The 20168-nt window shown below is 47.8% G+C and overlaps 1 protein-coding gene across 1 annotated transcript; it reads left to right on the top strand.

Annotated features, from left to right (window-relative positions):
* The first annotated feature begins 1026 nt into the window (after positions 1 to 1026).
* On the top strand, positions 1027 to 18254 carry LOC138833816 (isoaspartyl peptidase/L-asparaginase-like). The gene is made up of 7 exons (XM_070032150.1): positions 1027 to 1511; positions 2224 to 2421; positions 13197 to 13339; positions 13927 to 14084; positions 14637 to 14755; positions 16440 to 16550; positions 17615 to 18254. Exons 2-7 carry the CDS (start codon positions 2232 to 2234, stop codon positions 17821 to 17823), a joined length of 930 nt encoding a protein of 309 aa, XP_069888251.1. The 5' UTR covers positions 1027 to 1511; positions 2224 to 2231; the 3' UTR covers positions 17824 to 18254.
* Positions 18255 to 20168: the final 1914 nt, after the last annotated feature.

Here is a 20168-nt window from a genome sequence, read left to right as displayed (position 1 = left end):
TTTTGGAGTAAAGCATCCTTCAGTCCACATCGTTAACCCAGTATCTTAGCTATCTTACTAAGACAGCTCCGGTGAACAAATAATACGCATTGGTTTCCGAGACTGTGTTCCTCTGTTGTCAAGTCTTTAAGGAACCCGGGGGGGGGGAGGGGGGGATGTCATCTGAAGTACAGAAGCTTAAGAGTGTAGGGATTTAGATCCTGCAGCTCAGAGGTAGAAGTAAGCTGGGATTATCAGCCCCACACACAGAATCAGGCCAATTTCAGATTGGTGTGTGCGCCATGAACGCTGGGCCTAGGCCATGTTCATGAGCTTTAGGCTAGCGTTCTACCACTTGAGCACTGCTCCACTTAAAGAATCTCAAAGGGCTTCCTGCCTGGGCTGGCTTCAAACTGAAATCCTCAGATCTCAACATCCTGAGTTGTAGGATTACAGGTGTGACAATTACAGATGGTTTTACAGTTCATCATTCTGTTATTTGCAAAAGATGAAGGGTAAAGGAGGAGGAGTAAAGGGGAGAGCTTTTTAATGCAGAGTAGCTCGCAATCCCCAGGGGAGTGCTGCGTTGCATTTCGAGGTGCAATTACAAAACCACTGAGTGCTTTCCCCACCATCCTCCAAACCTAACAGGAGGAGAAACCTTCCTGCTGCTGCTGAGGTGCTGGACTGGGTGGAAGACCAGAGTCATCCGGGTTCTGGGAGGAGCCCAGGTTGGATGCGAGCAGGGGCAGGGCCAGGCCGAGGGGCGGAGCCGGCTCCCAGCGTGGGCGGGGCCTAGGACTGGACGGAAGCCTGAGCAGGACACCCGGCCGTTCTGGGGGCGAGGCCAGACGCGAGGGGCGTGGCCGTCAGCGCGGGCGGGGGGAGCAGGCGGGTGGGCCCGGGGGCGGGGTTTGTGCGGACCTCAGCGGCGGCGCAGCCCCGCCCTCGTGCGCAGGCGCGGAACCGTTGTGCCCCCAGCGGTCGCTGGCCCAGCGGTTTGTGGAGCCGGCCTCGCTGCAGGCTGGACGCGGCGGCTTCCAAGCTGGCTGGACGGCCTGGCAGCACGGACACCCGGTGTGCCCCTCCCGCCGGGGCCACTGACACCCGCTGTTCATCTCCCGCCGGCACCACGGACACCCGCTGTTCATCTCCCGCCGCCGCCACGGACACCCGGTGTTCGTCTCCGGTCGCCGCCACGGACACCCGGTGTTCGTCTCCGGTCGCCGCCACGGACACCCGGTGTTCACTTCGGTCCGGCGCCACGGACACCCGGTACACAATTCCTACCGGGGCCACTGACGTCCGGTATTCACCTCCGTTCGGCGCCGCGGACACCCGGTATTCATTTCGGTCCGGGGCCACTGACATCCGCTGTTCACCTCCCGCCGTGGCCACAGACACCCGGTGCTCACCTCCCGCCTTGGCCACAGACGCCCGCTGCTCACCTCCCGCCGGGGCCACGGACACCCGCTGCTCACCTCCCGCCGGGGCCACGAACACCCGGTGCTCACCTCCCGCCGGGGTCCTCCGTAAGTCCTGAGCAGCAGCCGTTCGAGCTGCCCCGGGCGTGAACGAAATGAGCAGGGACAGAACTAGGACCTTCCGACCGAGGGTGGGAGCCACTGCCTCGGGGCCGCGGGGGTCGAGGCGGGGAGAGGGGCCGCGGGGGCGTCCGGCCCTCGGCGATCGGGAAGCACGCCTCCTCTTTGGAGAAACTGAGGCTCGACTTGGAGCCGGGGGCGCCATCCCCCACCAGGCCCGCGCTTCTCCGGGGAAACTGAGGCCGCCGTGCAGCCTTGCGAGGGGGATCGAGGATGCCGAGTCCCACAACCTCCCTCCCCATACACACACACACACACACACACGAGTGTGTGTACACGCGGGCTGGCAGGCGCCCAGGCTAGGGGACGGGAGGGAGGGAGGGCGGCGGGGAGCCTGGAGGGGAGCTGGAGGCCCCGAATCGTGTGCGGATCGTGTGCGTGCACAGAGCTGGAACCCAGCCCGTCCCTCCCTGCCGGCCTCCAGAAAAGGCCTGAAACTAAATCCAGTCGTGCACACCGAGCCAGCTCGCTGAGGCCTGCACCCCTGCACCCCCTGAACCCTGTCCTCCTAACCCCGGCCCCTGCACCTCCTATCCCCCGACCCCTTCCCGCCCCCCGCCCCTCCCCCCGGCCCCGCACCCTGTACCCCCATCCCGTGACCCTCGGGGACCGGGTCTTGACGCCTCCCCTCGATGCCCAGGCACGGCCATGAAACCTGTGGTCGTGGTCCACGGTGGCGGAGCCAGCAACTTCTCCTCGGAGCGCAAGGAGCGCGTGCGCCAGGGCATCATCCGCGCCGCCAAGATGGGCTACAAGATCCTCAGGGACGGGGGCAGCGCCGTGGACGCCGTGGAATGCGCCGTGGCCATCCTGGAAAACGACCCCGAGTTCAACGCAGGTAAAGCTCCTGCCCAGCGCTCCCCGCGGGACTCCTGGCGGGACGGTGCCTCCAAGTTTGGCTTTGAGGTCAAACTAAATATGCTGGGGGGGAGGGAATGGGGGCGGACGCGAGTTTTGTTTCTCTTTCTAAGCTGATCAGGTTCTGTGTTTGTTTGTTGTTGCCCTTGTTTTTGTTGGTCATGGGTCTTGAACCCACCTGAGCTCTACCACTTGGAGCCACAGCTCCACTTCCGGTTTTCTAGTGCTTAATGGGAGATCAAAGCCTTCACAGACTTTCCTGCCCCTGTTGGTTTTTCACCATGATTCTCAGATCTCAGCCTCCCAATTAGTTAGAATTATAGGTGTGAGCCACCAACACCCAACTCAAATTGTTTTGAGAGAGAGAGAGAGAATGAGTGTGTGTGTGTGTGTGTGTGTGTGTGTGTGTGTGTGTGTGTGTGCGCGCGCCCATGCACATACACACACGCACATGCTCAAGTACTGGGGCTGCAGTTCAGGGTCTCCCGCACTCAATTCCATTTCTTGTTCATGGATGGTACTCTCTCAAGTGGTACTTTACCACTTGAGCCATACCTCCAGTCCCATATTTTGTGGGCTAATTGGAGATGGAGTCTCACAGACTTCTCTGCCAGGGTTGGCTTCAAACTGGCTGAGATCCTCCTGAGTACCTGAGATTACAGGCATGAGCCATTGCCCCCTGACTACCCTATATATCTTGCAGGCTATTCATCTGCATCATTTAGCCTATCCTTTGTATAATAGACAGATCAACCTGTTTCCCTGAGGTGCTCTAAGAAATTAATCTAAGTAGCCCAGTTCCAGTGACTGACGCCTATATAATCCTAGCTACTCAGGAGGCTGAGCTCTGAGGATGACCATTTAAAGCCAGTGTGTGAGACTCTTATCTCCAATTAACCACCAGAAAACCAGAAGTGGTGCTGTGGCTCAAGTGGTAGAGCACTTTTCTTGAGCTGAAGAGCTCAGGGACAGCACCCAGGCTGAGTTCAAGACCCAGGAGTGACAAAAAATAATAATAATAAGCCAAGAAGGAGGCTAGGGAACCTCTAGTGTGTAGCAGAAGCTTGTGATTGGCCTAGAAAGCAGGAGAGGCTTTTCTTTCTTTTCTTTTTTTCCCTGTCCTGGGGCTTGAAACCCTGGATTGAGCTGCTTTTCCTGAAGACAAGTGCTCTACTGTTCGAACCACAGCTCCACTTCCAGCTTTCTCTGAGTAGTTTATTGGAGATAAAAGTTTTATAGACCTTCCTATCCTGGGTGGCTTTGAACTGCCATCCTCAGATCTCAGCCTCCTGAGTAACTAGGATTACAACCTCTGGCACCTGGCTCTGCAGGGGCAATTTTGGGGGACTGAACCCCTAACCTCCAGGATCTAACGCTCGGTGGATGATGGGCGCTCTGTTGGGATCTGCTGGTGGGGATTGGAGAGAGAACCTACACACATTGGATCAGAAGTAAAAACAGTTTGGAGTATGAGGGAATTCACCAAAGTTCCTTCTCTCTCAGCACAAGGCATCTGCTGATGTTCACCTGGCCCAATAAATTAGTTTGCACTCTAGAATTTCCTACTAATGAAGTCATGGTGTGTATTCTTCTGTGTTTCAATCCACCCATTCTTTTTAGAATCACCACCATATGGCTATTTACTGTATGCCAGGCAGTGACTTAAGAATTATGCCTGATTAATGCATTGAACATCTGTACTATAATCTGTGAATTAAGTGCACTTATCATGCTTATTTCTCAGATGAAAACACTAAGGAACCAAAAGACCACCCAACCTGCTGAAAGACATTGATTTCCTCTTTATTTTCAAATAGAAAAGCTAAGATCTCAGGATTAAAAGACTTCTTGGAATTATAACCTCCCACTCAACATCTGTCAGGGAAAAGAATTTCAGGAAATTTTAACCAATGAATCATCAGATCTTTCCTGAAGATTTGGTTCTGTCTCCTTGACTCCTCTCAGCACTCAGAAAAGCTTCCTACATCTAGCAGGCTGCCTGGCCACAGGATGAGACCTAACAGTGCCCTAAGGTGGTTGTTGGGGGAGACCAAATTTCCCAGATGAGAACCCAAGTAGCCAGCAAGGGGAGCAGCAGCCTGCTGTATCTGTGGAATCTCTTGACTAACAGCCCCACTTTGCCTGGGCTCTCATTCCATAGACTTAACAGGTGGTCCCTCCATAGGAACTGAACAGGTACAGGTTGGGGAATTTCACCACTGGCCAGTTCTCATTTCTTTTGCTGTGTTCCTCAAAGCCTGCTTTCTAAGTGTGTGCCCTCTGGTTTGCAGCTGTCTAAGGGAGATGAAGTAACACTGAAAAGGAGGATTTAGAGCCAGAAATGGCCAGAACTCAACCACAGCGTACCCTCTACCTTGGCTCTGTTTTTCCCTTGGCTTTTTCCAGCTAACGTCAGTATGAAAAAACAGTATTATTCCCAGGGGCCTCTGCTGTAATCTCTAGAAAAGCTATGTAGGAACTCTATACCAAATGCTGACTCCAAGTAGTTACTGAATTCCAGGGCATTTAGTAATTAGTATTTATGACACCTGATCTGAGTGTTCCAGAAAGCAGTGTCCCTGTTTCTAGTCATGTTTTAATGTGGATTAACGTTTGATTTCTGCAATTTGTTGCATAATACTTAGTTAATTAAAAACTAGCTTGATAGACAAAAATAGAACTTTCAGATTTTAGCACTAGACTTTCTTTTTTCCCCTTAATGCTATCGCCTTGATTCTTGAGACTGGTGTCAAACTTGTGGGCACAAGTGGTTTTCCTCTCTCAGCCTCCTGAGACTCTAGGAGTACTAGTACTCCTAGTACTCTAGGAGTACTAGGCTGTGCCCAGCCTAGAAGTGATCTTTAAAGACTTTCTCAGATTGGAAACCAAATAATAGCCCTTTGCATTCACTGGAGCTGAGCCATATTTATAGAGAATTTCCTCCATGTGAAGGCATGGAAAGTGTGTACTCGGCTGTTTTTCATGAGCTTCCGTGGAACTGATGTATTTCTTCAAAGTGTTACATAGAATTTGCTAGGGAAAGCATCTGAGTTTGAGGGGTATTTATTTGTTTGATTGTTGGAAAGTTTCTAAGTACTAAATTAATTTTTCTGTTAGTTATGAACAATTCAGGCCATCTGTTTCTCCTTTGAGTGAGCTTTGTCCAGTTGTATGTTTCAGCAGTGTTTCTGTTCCATGTAATTAATTAATAAGCCTAGAGTTATTTGCAAAATTTTATTCTTAAAAATTTTATTCTTGGGGCTGGGAAGGTGGCTCAGCGGGACAGTGCTTGCCCCGCATGCATGAGGCCCATGTAAACAGAAAAAGCCAGAAGTGGCATTGTGGCTCAGTGGTAGAGCGCTAGGCTTGAGCTGAAGAGCTCAAGGACAGCACCCAGGCCTAGAGTTCAAGCCCCATGACTAACAAAAATATATATATATATATATATATATATATATATATATATATATATATATATATATATATATATATATATTCTTTTGCTGGGTACTGGTGGCTTACCACAAGACCCAGCCTGTCTATTTCTAAAGAGAAGTACTGAAGTCTTTAAAAATAATTGTGAAAGCCACATGCCAGTGTCTCCTACCTGTAATGGTGCTGTGGCTCAAGTGGTAGGGCACTAGCCTTGAGCAAAAAAGCTCAGGCCCTTAATTCAGGCCCCAGGACTGGAACACAAAAAGGTAATTGTGAAGTGTCTGTTTCTCATTTCAGTTCTGTTTCTGCTTCCTTTGACTTGAGACTCTGATGTCTGATGAATAGATAGTTGTATGTGAATCAACCCTTTATTTTCATTTAATGTCCTTATTCCATGTTTCTCGTGCTGAAGTATGCTTTATCATCTAATATTAACATAGACACTTTCAACTTTCACTGATATATCTTGATATATCTTTTTTCTGTTCTTTCATATTTAATCAATTTGTGTTTTAAAGTGAATTTCTTATGGAAAGAATAGAGTATGTGTACTAATTGACAATTTCTGCTTTTGAGTTGAGGTGTTTAGAATATTTACATAGAATGTAAATGTTGATAAATTTGTGTATAAATCCATTATCTTGCCATTTATTTTCTGTCTGCTCTCTCCTTTTTTCTCATAGCCTGTTCTCCCTCTCTCTCTCAGTGTGTGTGTGTGTGTGTGTGTGTGTGTGTGTGTGTGTGTGTGTGTGTGTTAGCAGTACTGTGATTTGAACTTAGAGCCCCTTGCTTGCCAAACAGGCACTCTGCTTCTTACGCCATGCCTATCCCTTTCTCAGTCTTTTTCTGCCTTCTTTGGAATAACTGAGCACTGTGTGTGGTTCTATCTCAATTTCTTTGCTGGCCGACTAGCTTGTGTGGGTTTTTTTTCACTGATTGTTTGAGGGTTTGTAGTATGCACCTCCAACTTGTCACAGTCTGCCCTCAGGTATGACGTAAGTACCTTATAGCAGCTACTTCTCTGCTACTTGTTCTTCCTTTATGCTGTTATTGCCATGGATTTCATTCTGTGTATGTTATAAATTATATAATATGCTGTCACTTTTTATTTTTGAAAGTTCAGTTTTAAATATCCTATAAAAAGAGAAATGTGTTTATTTAGATAATTTCTATTTCAATGCACTTTATTCCTTTAAGTAAATCCTGTTCATTATCTACTATGGTTGATTTACCTGAAGGCCTTCTTTTAGCATTTCTTGTTTTGTACATTTTTCATTTGTGTGTGTGTGTGTGTAGGCGTGCGCACGCGCGCCGAGTACTGAGGTCTGAAATCAGGACCTCTGACACTCAGCTTTTTCACTCAAAGCTGGCATTCTACCACTTCAGCACACCTCCAGTTTTAGCTTTTTACTGGTTTTTTAAAGATAAACGTCTCAGAGACTTTTCTGCCCAGACTAGCTTCAAACCATGATTCCCAGCCTCCTGAGTAGCTAAGATTACAGGAGTGAGCCACCAGTGCCCAATTCTTGATGTTCACTTCTTTACTTGTTGAAAAATTCCAACATGGCAGGGTTTTGCCCTTCAGGGAAATTTCAGACATTGTTCCACTCTCTTTGGCCTTGCATTGCTCTGGTAAAACATCTGCTGTCATTCTAACCATTTTCCTTTTCTTCCTGTGTCCTTTTCCTCTGTCTGATTTTAAGATTCTCTTCTCTGTAAATTGTTTAATCTTGTGCCTCAGTGAAGTTTTCTTCATGTTTGTTTAGCTCGAAGTTCATGGAGCCTCTCAGATCTGTGCGTTCATAATTTTTATCAAATTCATTATTTGAATTTATTTCCTTATTTTTTTCATCCTCCTGTCTTATCTCTCCTCTTGAAAAGATCAGTTCTAAATATTTGGCTTCTTGAAATTGTCCTTGATCTCAATGATTCTCTAATTTTTTTTTTTTTTTTTAATGCCGGTCGTGGACCTGAACTCTGGGCCTAGGCGCTGTCCCTCAGCTCTTCATCTCAAGGCGAGCGCTCTACAGCTTGAGCCACAGCGCCACTTCCAGCTTTTTCTGTTTATGTGGTGCTGAGGAATCAAACCCAGGGCCTCAGACATGCAAGGCAAGCGCTCTACCACTGAGCCACCTTCCCAGCCCGATTCTCTAAATTTTTGTGTGACAGATCTCAGTGTGAGGCCTAGGCTAGCCTCAAACTTACTATCCTCCATCCTCACCCTCCCAAATGCTGAGATTATAGGAATGTATCGCCATGCCCGAGAATCTAATGTCTTCATCTTTTTTTTTTTTTTTTGTATTTTCTGTTTGTTTGTGGAGTTTTGAGCCAGGGTAGGTTCTGTTTCTGTATCTCTTCAAATTCATTAATATTTTGTGCTGAAACACCTAATCTAATATTAATCCCATCTACTAGGTTTTTCTTTTCTTTTCTTTTTTTCTTTTTTTTTTTTTTTGGGTCCGGTTATGGGGCCTGAACTCTGGGCCTGGGCGCTGTCCCTCAGCTCTTCAGCTCAAGGCTAGCGCTCTACCACTGGAGCCACAGCACCACTTCCGGCTTTTTTCTTTTTTCTTATGTGGTGCTGAGGAATCGAACCCAGGGCCTCATGCATGCAAGGCAAGTGCTCTACCACTGAGCCACCTTCCCAGCCCCCACTAGGTTTTTCATGGCAGACTTTTTAAAAATTGTAGTTCTAGTTGGATCCTTTTGATATTTCACTGTATGTTTTGGTATATATAAAATATAGTAATAAAAGTCTCAACATCTTCTGTTCTGTCATTTCTCTCATTTCTGAGTCTGTTAGTATTGATTGATTTTTGTTTTTTCCTCCTCATTTTGGATCATGTTTTTCCTATTTCTTTATGTGGTTGATTTTTTTTCTTCCCTCCCTCCCTCCCTCCCTCCTTCCCTTCCTTCCTTTCTTCCTTCCTTCCTCTCTCTCTCTTTTTCTTTCCCTCCTCCTTTCCCCCTTCCTTCCTTTCTTTCTTTCCCCCTTCCTTCCTTTCTTTCTCTCTTTCTCTCTTTCTTTCTTTCTCTTTTCTCTCTTTCTCTTTCTTTCTCTCTTTCTCTCTCTTTCTCTCTTTCTCTTTCTTTCTCTCTCTCTTTTTCTCTTTCTTTCTCTCTCTCTTTCTCTCTTTCTCTCTCTCTCTTTCTTTCTTTCTTTCTTTTCTTTCTTTCTTTCTTTCTTTCTCTTTCTTTCTTTCTTTCTTTCTTTCTTTCTTTCTTTTCTTTCTTTCTTTCTTTCTTTCTTTCTTTCTTTCTTTCTTTCTTTCTTTCTTTCTTTCATGTGTCTGCCAGTCCTGGGACTTCAAATCAGGACCTGGCCACCTACCCCTGAGGTTTTATGCTCAAGGCTAGAGTTCTACCACTCGAGCCACAGCTCTACTGGCTTTTAGGTGGTTAATTGGAGATAAATTTCATAGACTTTCCTGCCCAGGCTAGCTTCAAACTGCAATCCTATGATCTCAACCTTCTGAGTACCTAAGATTACAGATGTAAGCCACCGGCATCCAACTTATATCGTCATTTCTTATTGGATATGGGACACTGTGAGTTTTGCCCTGTCAAGTGTTGAATATTTTGGTATTCCTTTATTCTTGAGCTTTGTTCTGGGAAGCAGTAAGATTTGTACAAAACAGTTTGATCTAGTTGAAGCTTACCTCTAAGCTTTCTTAGATGGGACTAAAACAGCCTTGGGTTGATTTTGCCCCACTGCCACTCCCTACTAATAAGAAAACACATTAAGAAGTTCTATATTTAGTTGTGAAGTTCTTGTACTTCAGCCTGTAGGAACTGGAGGCATTCCTAGCCATGTGGGCTCCAGAAATGGTTTCACAACATCCTTTATGTGGCTCTTCCTCTTCTTGCCTCAAGTGTTGGCCCTCAGTGTGTCAGTGTCAAAAGACATGAAGACTTTTAAGAGGCAAGACCCCTGCTGGGCACCAGTGACTCAGGAGGCTGAGATCTGAGGATCATGGTTTGGAGCCAGCCCAGGCAGGAAAGTCTGTAAAACACTTATCTCCATTTAACCGCCAAAGAGCCAGAAGTGGAAGTGTGGCTCAAACTAGCCTTAAATAAAAAGCTCATTGCCCAGGCCCTGAGTTCAAGCCCCAGGACCAGCACAAAGAAGGAGGAGGAGGAAGAGGTGGAAAAGGAGAAGGAGGTCAAAGAGAAGGAGGAGGAGGAGGAAGAGGAGGAAGAAGAAGAAAGGAAGGGGAAGAAGAGAGAGAGAAGGAAGGAAGGAAAGTAGAAGAGGATCTAGAGGATCTGGGAGGTCTGGGGATGGCTCAAGTGGCAAGCCTGAGGCCCTGGGCGGGACTAGCAGAGGTCATTGCCGTGCCCTTGGAAGGGATTGACGGGTTCTCATGGCACTTCTGCTGGTCCCGTAGTTCTCTGGTTTTCTGACTTGCCAGGCAGTTACTCCCTCTTCATATACCCCCTGCCTTGTGATGCCATCCACCTTGAGCCCTTTACTGGCTCCAATACCTTGGTGTTAGGCCCCAACCCTCCAGAACTATGATCTAAATAAACCACTTTTCACTTTTACCCAGTCTACGATTTTCACAGAAAACTGGCCAATACATCTTACATGCATGGTCAGTATATTTGCTTCCCCCCCCCCCGCCCCGACTTTCTCTCTCTCATCTCTCTGTAACATGCTCCTCTCAAGTACCCTACCTCACAAATTCCAGCCACTCTGGCTTTCTGAGTTCTCTACCCTCAACTCCTCAACTCAGGGGAAATGTGGCTTTTCTTTGGGCTCCTGCTCCACTGGAAACATCCAAGCTGAACACAGAAGCACTTGCAGAGCACTGCTTTTTGTTTCTCCTTTCACAAAGATCGTCATCCAGACTACTATCTGAGCAATAACAGGTTCCCATCTTGCTAGATGTTAGGTCAGAAGCTTTTTATTTTATTCATTTATTTATTTTTGGGTCCGGTCGTGGGGCCTGAACTCTGGGCCTGGGTGCTGTCCCTCAGCTCTTCAGCTCAAGGCTAGCGCTCTACCACTTGAGCCACAGCGCCACTTCTGGATTTTTTTCTTTTTGCTTATGTGGTGCTGAGGAATTGAACCCAGGGCCTCATGCATGCAAGGCAAGCGCTCTACCACTGAGCCACCTTCCCAGCCCCAGAAGCTTTTTATTTAATCCTTACTCATGAAGTTTATCATGGCCTGTGGAATACTTCCTAGTGCTTCTTCCCCCAATGTCTTCTAGTATGCCTCAGACCGTGTGTATAATGATTAGTCTAGGACTCTGTGATTGTGGGGCACTTGCTTAGCATGTGCAAAGGTCCTGTGTTCCATCTCAGCACTGCAAAAAAAAGAAAGGAAAGTAGGATGGAGGGAGGGGAGGGGAGGAGGGAAGAGTTGAAGGTAAGAGGGAAGGAAGAAAAGGAGGGTTGGAGAGGAAAGAAAGAAGGGAAGGGAGGGAAACATAATTCTGCTTCACTTGCTTCCTTTCTAATTCAGTCAATAAATAATTTATTTAACAATCATTTAGCAACAAAGAACATTTCCACAACCCAAATGAAGTTCTGGGGGTCAGTTTCCTTAGTCACTTGCTCTATCCTAGCGAAGCTGGTGATTTGCCCAAGTACCAGAATAGCCCAGTCTCTACCAAGTAGCAGTTTACATTGCTTTTAGGCTTCTTCAGATTCATGAAAATATTTTTAAGAAACTAATATTGTCTATATTATCAGTCTCTTAAAATTTCCCAGTTAAATGATCTCTCTCCTATCCATAAAATAATTGCTTCTGCAACGTTGGGTTTCGCTTGACACCTCACAAAAGCATCCATGTCTGTGACTACCTTCGCAGAGAGAAATGGCTGTCACAGACAGTGACAGGCCATTACACTTGGCCTGACAGACGGTTGATCATTGGGAGTGCAGGGGGTTTGTGGTTTTGCCACCTGTTCAGCTGGCTTACAGTCAAAGCAACCAACTCTTACTGGTGTCTTTGTGAGCCAGGCACTGCTCCAGGTGTTTGTCATCCATCTGCCTCATAGGTGGCTATGAGAATTAAGCAGATGTTCTTACCCTTTTTTTTTTTTCCAGTCCTGGGGCCTAAACTCAGGGCCTGGGCACTGTCCCTGAGCTTCTTTTTGCTCAAGGCTAGTGCTCTACCACTTGAGCCACAGTGCCATATCTGGCTTTTTCTGGGTATGTGGTACTGAGGAATCGAACCCAGGGCTTCAGCATGCTAGGCAAGCACTCTACCACTAAGCCATATTCCCAGCCCATTCTTACCCATTTTACAGACGAAAATAGATACTGCGATAGCTAGACTTTTAAGCAGCATCAAAGCAGGAAATGGGAGAAAGGCATTTGTGGTAGGCAGCCTGGCAAAGGCACAGAGTAGCTTGGAGAAGCCCCGTGTTTTTGGGGTGCAGGCACCTGGAGAGAGACCAGATCAAGAAGGGCTACTACCTTTGCTTCAGTAGGTCACAGAGTACTGTCTCAGTCTTCATAGTATTGCTGTAACAATAAAGTATCCTGACCAGGATACTTTATAAAGAAAAAAAGAGTTGAGTGCAACTCAGTAGTGGAGCACTTACCTAGTATAGGTGAGACCCTGGGTCTCACCAAACAAACACAAAAACAATTAAAAAGAAGTTTATTTAGCTGCCAGTTCTGGAGGTTCAAGAGCATAGCACCACCATCTGCTCCCTCTGGTGACAGATGCATGACATGACAACGATGAAGTAAGAGACCAGAGGGGCTGGTCCTGCTCTCCCGCTGTCACGCCGGGTGCCAGGGCTCACACCCACAATCCTCGCTGCACAGGAAACTGAGATACGGGGATCACAGTTTGAAATCTGAGGATCTCCACTAAACTACCAAAAGAGCCAGAAGTGGAGCTGGGTCTCAAGTGGTAGAGTGCTCGCTTTGAGCAAAAAGAAGGTCAGGGACAGTGCCCAGGCCCTGAGTTCAAGCCCCTTGACCAGCATACACATACAAAAAAGCTACTGCCATATTGTGGATCTGATCCACCCCTATAAAACCCTCCCACACTCCACCAGATCAGCATTGATCCTCTTCCACCTAATCACCTCTTCAATACTCCACCAGGCTTCCTTCCATACCTGAACCGTTGAGGAACAAACCATACCCACACCAGTGCGCAGTCAGATCTGGTAACAGAATAAAAGAGGGATGGAAGTAAGATCAAACAGATGGTTTTTTCTAATGCTTTCTTGTTTTGGTGGTACTGGGATTTAAACTCAGGGCCTCGTGCTTGCTAGGCTGGTGTTCTGCCACTGAGCCGCACCTTTAGTCCTTCCCTCCCTTTTTAATTCTCTCCCTTCATCCCTATTGTAGGTTGTGGGTCTGTGCTGAACATAAATGGAGACATTGAGATGGATGCCAGTATCATGGATGGGAAGGACCTGTCTTCAGGAGCAGTGTCAGCCGTGCGCTGTATTGCCAACCCTGTGAAGCTCGCACGGCTGGTTATGGACAAGGTACGTGGGACTAAAGCCACTCTGGCCTGGCTCACCGTTAACCATTGTACTTCAGCGGTGAAAGGGGCCTGCCCTTGAGATCACTGTCATAAAATTGCATAGAAGAAGCTGGGCACCAGGGGCTCACGCCTGTAATCCCAACTACTCAGGAGGATTGTGGTTCAAAGCCAGCCTGGGCAGGAAAATCTGTAAGGCTCTTTTTTTTTTTTTTTGGCTGGTCCTTGAACTCAGAGCCTGGGCACTGTCCCTGAGCTTCTTTTGCTCAAGGCTAGCACACTACCACTTGAACCACAAAGCCCCTTTTGGCTTTTTCTGTGTATGTGGTACTGAGGATTGGAATCAGGGCTCCATGCCTGCTAGGCAAATGCTCTACCACTGAGCTACCTTCCTCGCCCTCTGTGAGACCCTTATCTCCACTAAACTACCAAAAAAGCCAGAAGTGAAACTGTGGTTCAAGTGGTTGAGTACTAGTTTGAGTAAAAAAAAAAAAAAAAAAACTAAGGGACAGCACACAGGCTCTGAGTTCAAGCCAGTACAAAACACTTTTTTTTTTCACAAACCTGTTTTCCCTTTTGCTCCTGGTACAGACACCTCATTGCTTTCTGACTGACCAAGGGGCTGCAAAATTCGCACAGGACATGGGAGTCCAGCAAATCCCCGTAGAAGAACTTATAACCACAAGAAACAAAAAGCACCTGGAAAGAGAGAAGGAAGAGCTAGGTGCCCAGAAAGCAGACTGTGCAAAGTAAGTCTCCCAGGATCCTGCCGGCTTGGCATGTGGGGAAGTTGGGAAGAGTCCTCCTTCCTACATTGCATATGTCTTTTAAACTAAATAATGGAAAAGCTGATCTTTTTGGTTCTTCCATTTCATCCATTTTCTTACCCAACTCGCATGAGTAGTAGGACCATAACTCCAGTAATTGACATGATTTGAGAGAAGATTGAGGGGCATGGCCGTGTCATTTATCTAGATGCTCTGGGGCTGAGGAGGGGAAACTAGGGCTTGAACCTAGGGCCTTGTGCTCTTTATTAGCTTTTTCCACTCAGGGCTGGTGCTCTATCACTAAGCCACACCTCCACTTCTGGCCTTTTGCTGGTTAATTAGAGTCTCGTGGACTTTCCTGTGCAGAATAATAATAAGTAAAGGTTTCTTTGAACCTAGAATGTTTGGCTCAAAGTGTTTTCCGTCCATGCATGTTACAGTACACTACAGGAAGCTAAAAGGTGGTGTGAAGCTATGCTGTTTCCTGTGGAGTGTCATCTTCTGGCTGTCATTCTTTCTGTTTATTTCTCACAGACACCTGGGAACTGTGGGTGCTGTTGCCATGGACTGCAGAGGAAACTTGGCCTATGCAACCTCTACTGGGGGCATCGTGAATAAAATGGTTGGCCGAGTTGGAGACTCTCCATGTATAGGTAGGACTAAGGGATGGCCTCCTCCTTTCCATCAACCAACCCGCCCCTCCCCCTCCCCCCTCCCCCCCCCTCCCCCGTCACACAGTGCTGTGCTTACATCATTTCCCATTTCCTTTCTCCTCGGTGACAGCTTTCAGAATTTTGAGGAATGGTGTTGGGGTGGGCAGGGGTTGTTGGTGCCCCTCTGTGAGCAAGGTGTCTGCATCCAGTAGTCACCCTTCTTCCATAGTAAATTTGGGCATGTCTTGGGGAAGGATTCAGGGGCAGAGAATGCTAAAGTTGTCCCAGGCTGCCCTGTGGCTGCTGCCTTCTCTTTTACTCCGGATTCTGGATGTGCACTCACACACAGAGGGTCACGTACATGACGTGGCTTCCCAGGCCTGGGCTCACAGTAACAAGTGTAAGAGGCTGAGCGCCGGTGGCTCACGCCTGTCATCCTAGCTACACAAGAGGCTGAGAGCTGAGGATCACAGTTCAAAGCCAGCGTAGGCAGGAAAGTCCATGAGACTCCTATCTCAGATTATGTACCCCAAAAAGCCAGAAATGTAGCTGTGACTCTAGTGGCATAATGATAACCTTGAACAGAAAAGCTCAAGGACAGTGCCCAGGCCCTCAGTTCAAGCCCTAGGACTAGCACAAAAATTCATTCATTCATTAAGGCAAATGTTAATATAATGCTTCCATTTCAACCACGGAAAGACTTCAGGAGTCTGATGTGTTCTGTATATGAACACACACAGAAATGATGGAGAAAAAGGCCTTAAAATTTCTTAGTCCAAGAATAAAGTAAGGAAGAATTCTTTTTTTTTTTTTTTTTTGTTGGTCGTGGGGCTTGAACTCTGGGTCTGGGCACTGTCCCTGCACTCTTCAGCTCAAGGCAAGCGCTTTACCACTTGAGCCACAGCACCACTTTTGATTTTCTAGTGGTTTATTGGAGATAAGAGTCTCACGTGGACTTTCCTGCCAGGGCTGGCTTTGAACCATAATCCTCAGATCTCAGCCTCCTGAGTAGCTAGGATTATAGGCGTGAGCCACCGGTGGTGCCCAGTTTCTTTTGTGTGTGTGGGGGGGGGGGGGGGTCATGGGGCCTGGGCGCTGTCCCTCAGCTCTTTAGCTCAAGGGGAGCACTCTACCACTTGAGCCACAGCACCACTTCCGGTTTTCTGATGGTTCATTGGAGATAAGAGTCCCATGGACTTTCCTTCTGGGCTGGCTTTGAACCATGATCCTCAGATCTCAGCCTCCCGAGTAGCTAGGATTACAGGCGTGAGTCATCGGCACCCGGCATGCTTGTTGGTCATGATTCAGTCAGAGGGTTTCTTGTTCAGGTGTCGGGTATGTGGAGCAGACAAGGAAGAGAAGGGGGTGACCCACTGAGAAATATGAGGTGAATACCTGGGCGGGACCCCCGCCTCCCTGAGGCTCAGTCTTCAAGCAGCTATCCTCAGGGGTTCGGTGCCTTTGCATGGTGCTCCCTCATCATCCCTCTACCATTTGAATCACGGCTCCGTGTCCAGCTGTTTTGTTTTTTTGTAACTTATTGGAGATAAGAATCTCACAGACCTTCTTGCCCATGATCCTCAAACCACGATCCTCAGATCTCAGCCTCCTTGAGTAGCTAGGATTCAGGCTTGTGCCACCAGCTGTTACTGCTCTATTAGAACCAGTCTCTTCTTTTGAGCAGGATCTGGAGGTTACGCTGACAATAACATTGGAGCCATTTCAACCACGGGGCATGGAGAAAGCATCCTGAAGGTGAACCTGGCAAGACTCGCTCTCTTCCACGTAGAACAAGGTACATACAGCAGGGAACACGTTCATGAATGGTGACCGTGAGTTTGTAAAAGCAATTTCAGCCATGCTCCTGTGTCTCATGCCTGTAATCCTAGCTACTGAGCAGGCTGAGATCTGAGGATTGTAATTTGAAGCCATCCAGACTGGAAAGTCCATGAGACTCTTATCTCTAATGAATCACCAAAAAGCCAGAAGTGGAGCAGTGGCTCAAGTGGTAGAGCACCATCCTTGAGCAGAAAAGCTAAGAGACAGCACCCAGGCTCTGAGTTTAAGCCTTGGTATCAAGATAGATGGATAGTGAGAGAGAGGGAGGGAGGAGGGGGGAGGGAGGGAGGGAGAAAGGGAGAGAGAAGAAGAGAGAGAAATAGAGCCTATCAGCATCTCTAAAGGATGCTTCTATCAGATTTGAGTATTATTTTTCCTTTCCTTTTTTTATTCTTCTTGCTGGTCCTGGACGCTGTTTCTGAGCTTCTTTTGCTCATGGCTAGCACTCTACCACTACCATGAGCCACATCACCACTTCCGGCTTTTTCTGTGTGTGTGATACTGAGGAATTGAACCTAGGGTTTCATGCATGCTAGGGAAACACTCTACCAATAAGCCACCTTCCCAACCCCTCCCTGAGCCTTTTTTTTTTTAATTTTTATTTTTTTTTGGGTCCAGTTGTGGGGCCTGAACTCTGGGCCTGGGCGCTGTCCCTCAGCTCTTCAGCTCAAGGCTAGAGCTCTACCACTTGAGCCACAGCGCCACTTCCGGCTTTTTTCATTTTGCTTATGTGGTGCTGAGGAATCGAACCCAGGGCCTCATGCATGCAAGGCAAGCGCTCTACCACTGAGCCATCTTCCCAGCCCCATGAGCCTTTTTTTTTTTTTTAAAGCTCAAGGCTAGAGTGCTACAGCTTGAGCCACAGCTGCATGTCTGGAGCCTTGTTGGTAGTTTATTGAATATTAGAGTCTCACAGACTTCCCTGCCTGGGCTGGCCTCAGATCTCAGCCTCCTGAGTAGCTAGAATCCCAGGCATGAACCACCAGGGCTCAGCTCTATTTCTCCTTCCTTTCTGTACAGGAAAGTCAGTGGAGCAGGCTGCTGACCTGTCACTGGAGTACATGAAGTCCAGAGTGAAAGGCTTAGGTGGCCTCATCATGATCACCAAAACAGGAGAATGGACAGCCAGATGGACCTCCACCTCCATGCCCTGGGCAGCCGCACAGGATGGCAAGGTGTATGCCGGCGTCGACCTTAACGAGACCACCATCACAGACATGTGCTCTTGAAGACCAGGTTGTAGGTGCTAGCTCGGAGGTGAAGCTCAGCTGCGCAGTGTGGAGATGTAGCTTGATCAATTAGAAGTAGACATGGAAACCTCACGTATTCTGTCCCTCCTTTTGTTGCCTGGGTCAATAGCATCTGGGGGGGCGGGGCGCCTCTAGAGTGCAAGAGGCCTTTCCTGAGCAATCTCTATTGTGTACGGCTAGAAAGAGAGCCCGCGATCACTGGCGACCCCACAGAACTGGCGCAGGGCAGGGAGGGTCTTCAGGGGTGGGCACGCCCCCACGCTCACAGAGGCCAGTCCTGGGAAGGCGGGCAGGGCAAGGGCCTAGGAACGGGGACCGCGTCCGGGAGCCACCGTGGCAGAGCTGCTGAGCCAGGCCCAGGTGGATGGCAAAAGATTAAAGACTTCATTGTTGACCACTTGGCAAAAGAACGCAACACCTTTAAGGGAGACGCTTTTCATCTAACAAGGCTTTTTCTCTTAACAAAGCTCAGCTCCTCTCTGAGTGAGTAATACAGACATGTGTCCAGATCCTTGAAGAGGACCCCTTAGCTCCCCAATCTAGAGATGAGGGGGTCATAAGGGATGGAATTTGAAGACCGAGGGTCTTCCTGGTAGTCAGGCGAGCCCCCTCACCCGGTGTTCCCCCACGGGATGAGTTGAGGACCTCTCTGGCTTCTCCCAGAAGCAGGGAGAGACTGACACCGCGGCTCACTAAGGCCCAGGCTGCCAGCCAGCGCTATGGGGTGAAGCCTCATTCATGGAAGGTTAGCCTGGTTGTCATGGCGATGCCATTTCCTTGGCAGGGTGTCTTCCTGTCCATGTCTCACTGCACTGGACATGGTATTTCTGCTGTGACATTTGACATAGCTACTCAAGTTTTGTTTCAGATTCTTTTTTCTTTAGTGTATCAGGGTTTACCTTTTCTCTGAAAGGCAATTGCTTAACTTCCAATTCCACATGCCACTAAATAAAATGTATTTTGAAAGAATAACAGCGTGGTTAGGTGTCACTGTTGACAGAAAGACCCCCAGAAGAGACAAAACCTCTCGCCCTTGTCCCCCATTTCAGACAGGTGTTGGAGATAAGGGGTCTCTTCCGGCTGAGGAGGCCATGGAGACAGGACAGTCAGGAATTTTTCAGAACAGGACTTTTTCAGTTTTTGAATGGGTTAAGGAAAAAACCAAACCCCCCATTTGGCAGTACCAACACGGCCTGTGGCTCAGTAGTCCTGCAGGTTGCCAGTGGTCACTCGTGACTCACACAGTGATCGCTCTTGACTCCATATCTACCTGTTTCCCATCTGAAGTCAGGGCTGAACTCCAAAACTACTTACCCCATTCACTGGGGGACCCTGGGTACATTCACTTTGAAGAATTTGAAAGTTATGTACTACTCAAGATTAAACAAGCCAGACAATGGTGATTCACACCTGTAATCCTAGCTACTCAGGAGGCTGAGATCTGAGAATCACTGTTCAAAGCCAGCCCAGGCAGGAAAGTCTGTGAGACCCTTATCTCTAATAAATGACCCAGAAAAAGCTGGAAGTGGAGCTGTGGTTCAGTGGTAGAGCACTAACCTTGAATATAAAAGAAGCTCAGGGACAGCACCCAGGCCCTGAAGTCAAGCTCCATATAACTGAAGCCAGGTGCCAGTGGCTCACACGTGTAATCCTAGCTACTCAAGAGGCTGAGATCTGAGGATTGTGGTTTAAAGATCTAAAGATGAAGCTTCAAAACCAGCCCAGAGGTTGGAGGCATGGCTCAGATCATAGAGCACCCGCCAATGAGGGAAAGCAAGAATCAGTTCCAGGCTTCAATACAGCAAAGGCAGCCCAGGCAGGAAAGTTTGTAAGACTCTTACTGCTAATTAATTACCAAAAAGCCAGGAGTTGAGCAGGGCTCATCTGAGTTTAAAAAAAAAAAAAGCTTAGGGACAACATCTAGGCCCTGAGTTCAAGCCCAGAAAAATTTTGGGCACGAAAAGAAAAGAAAAGAAACTGAAAGAAAACTGTCCAGTACTGTACCTTAAGGCTCCAATGGACAAATCTAGATACTGTGGTCAAGCCTAGGAGGGAGCTGATGTGTTTGTAAATATTGAAAAACCTCAACATACAGTAGCAACTTGTTTGGAATTACTTGGTTAGATGCTATATTAATCTGCTAAGGCTTCCACAATAAAATCCCACAGACTGAGTGGCTTTCACCAACAGAAACGTATTTTCTCAGTGCTGAAAGTCCAAGATCAAAGTGTTAACAGGTCTACTTTCTCCTGTACCTCTCCCCTACAGATGGCTGTCTTTTTTCTTTCTTTCCTTCTTCAAACCCACTAGGTACCTCAGGCTGC

This window comes from Dipodomys merriami, unplaced genomic scaffold (genome assembly GCF_024711535.1).
Source record: "Dipodomys merriami isolate MVZ:Mamm:240054 unplaced genomic scaffold, mDipMer1.0.p SCAF_21, whole genome shotgun sequence".
NCBI classification, from domain to species: Eukaryota; Metazoa; Chordata; class Mammalia; order Rodentia; family Heteromyidae; genus Dipodomys; species Dipodomys merriami.
This window is presented reverse-complemented; position numbering and strand designations above follow the sequence as displayed.

Coding starts and splice junctions, on each gene's coding strand:
- LOC138833816 (XM_070032150.1), top strand. CDS start 2,232: ATGAAACCTGTGGTCGTGGTCCACGGTGGCGGAGCCAGCAACTTCTCC. Junction 2,422..13,196: donor CGACCCCGAGTTCAACGCAG/GTAAAGCTCCTG, acceptor TCCCTATTGTAG/GTTGTGGGTCTGTGCTGAAC. Junction 16,551..17,614: donor TCTCTTCCACGTAGAACAAG/GTACATACAGCA, acceptor CTTTCTGTACAG/GAAAGTCAGTGGAGCAGGCT.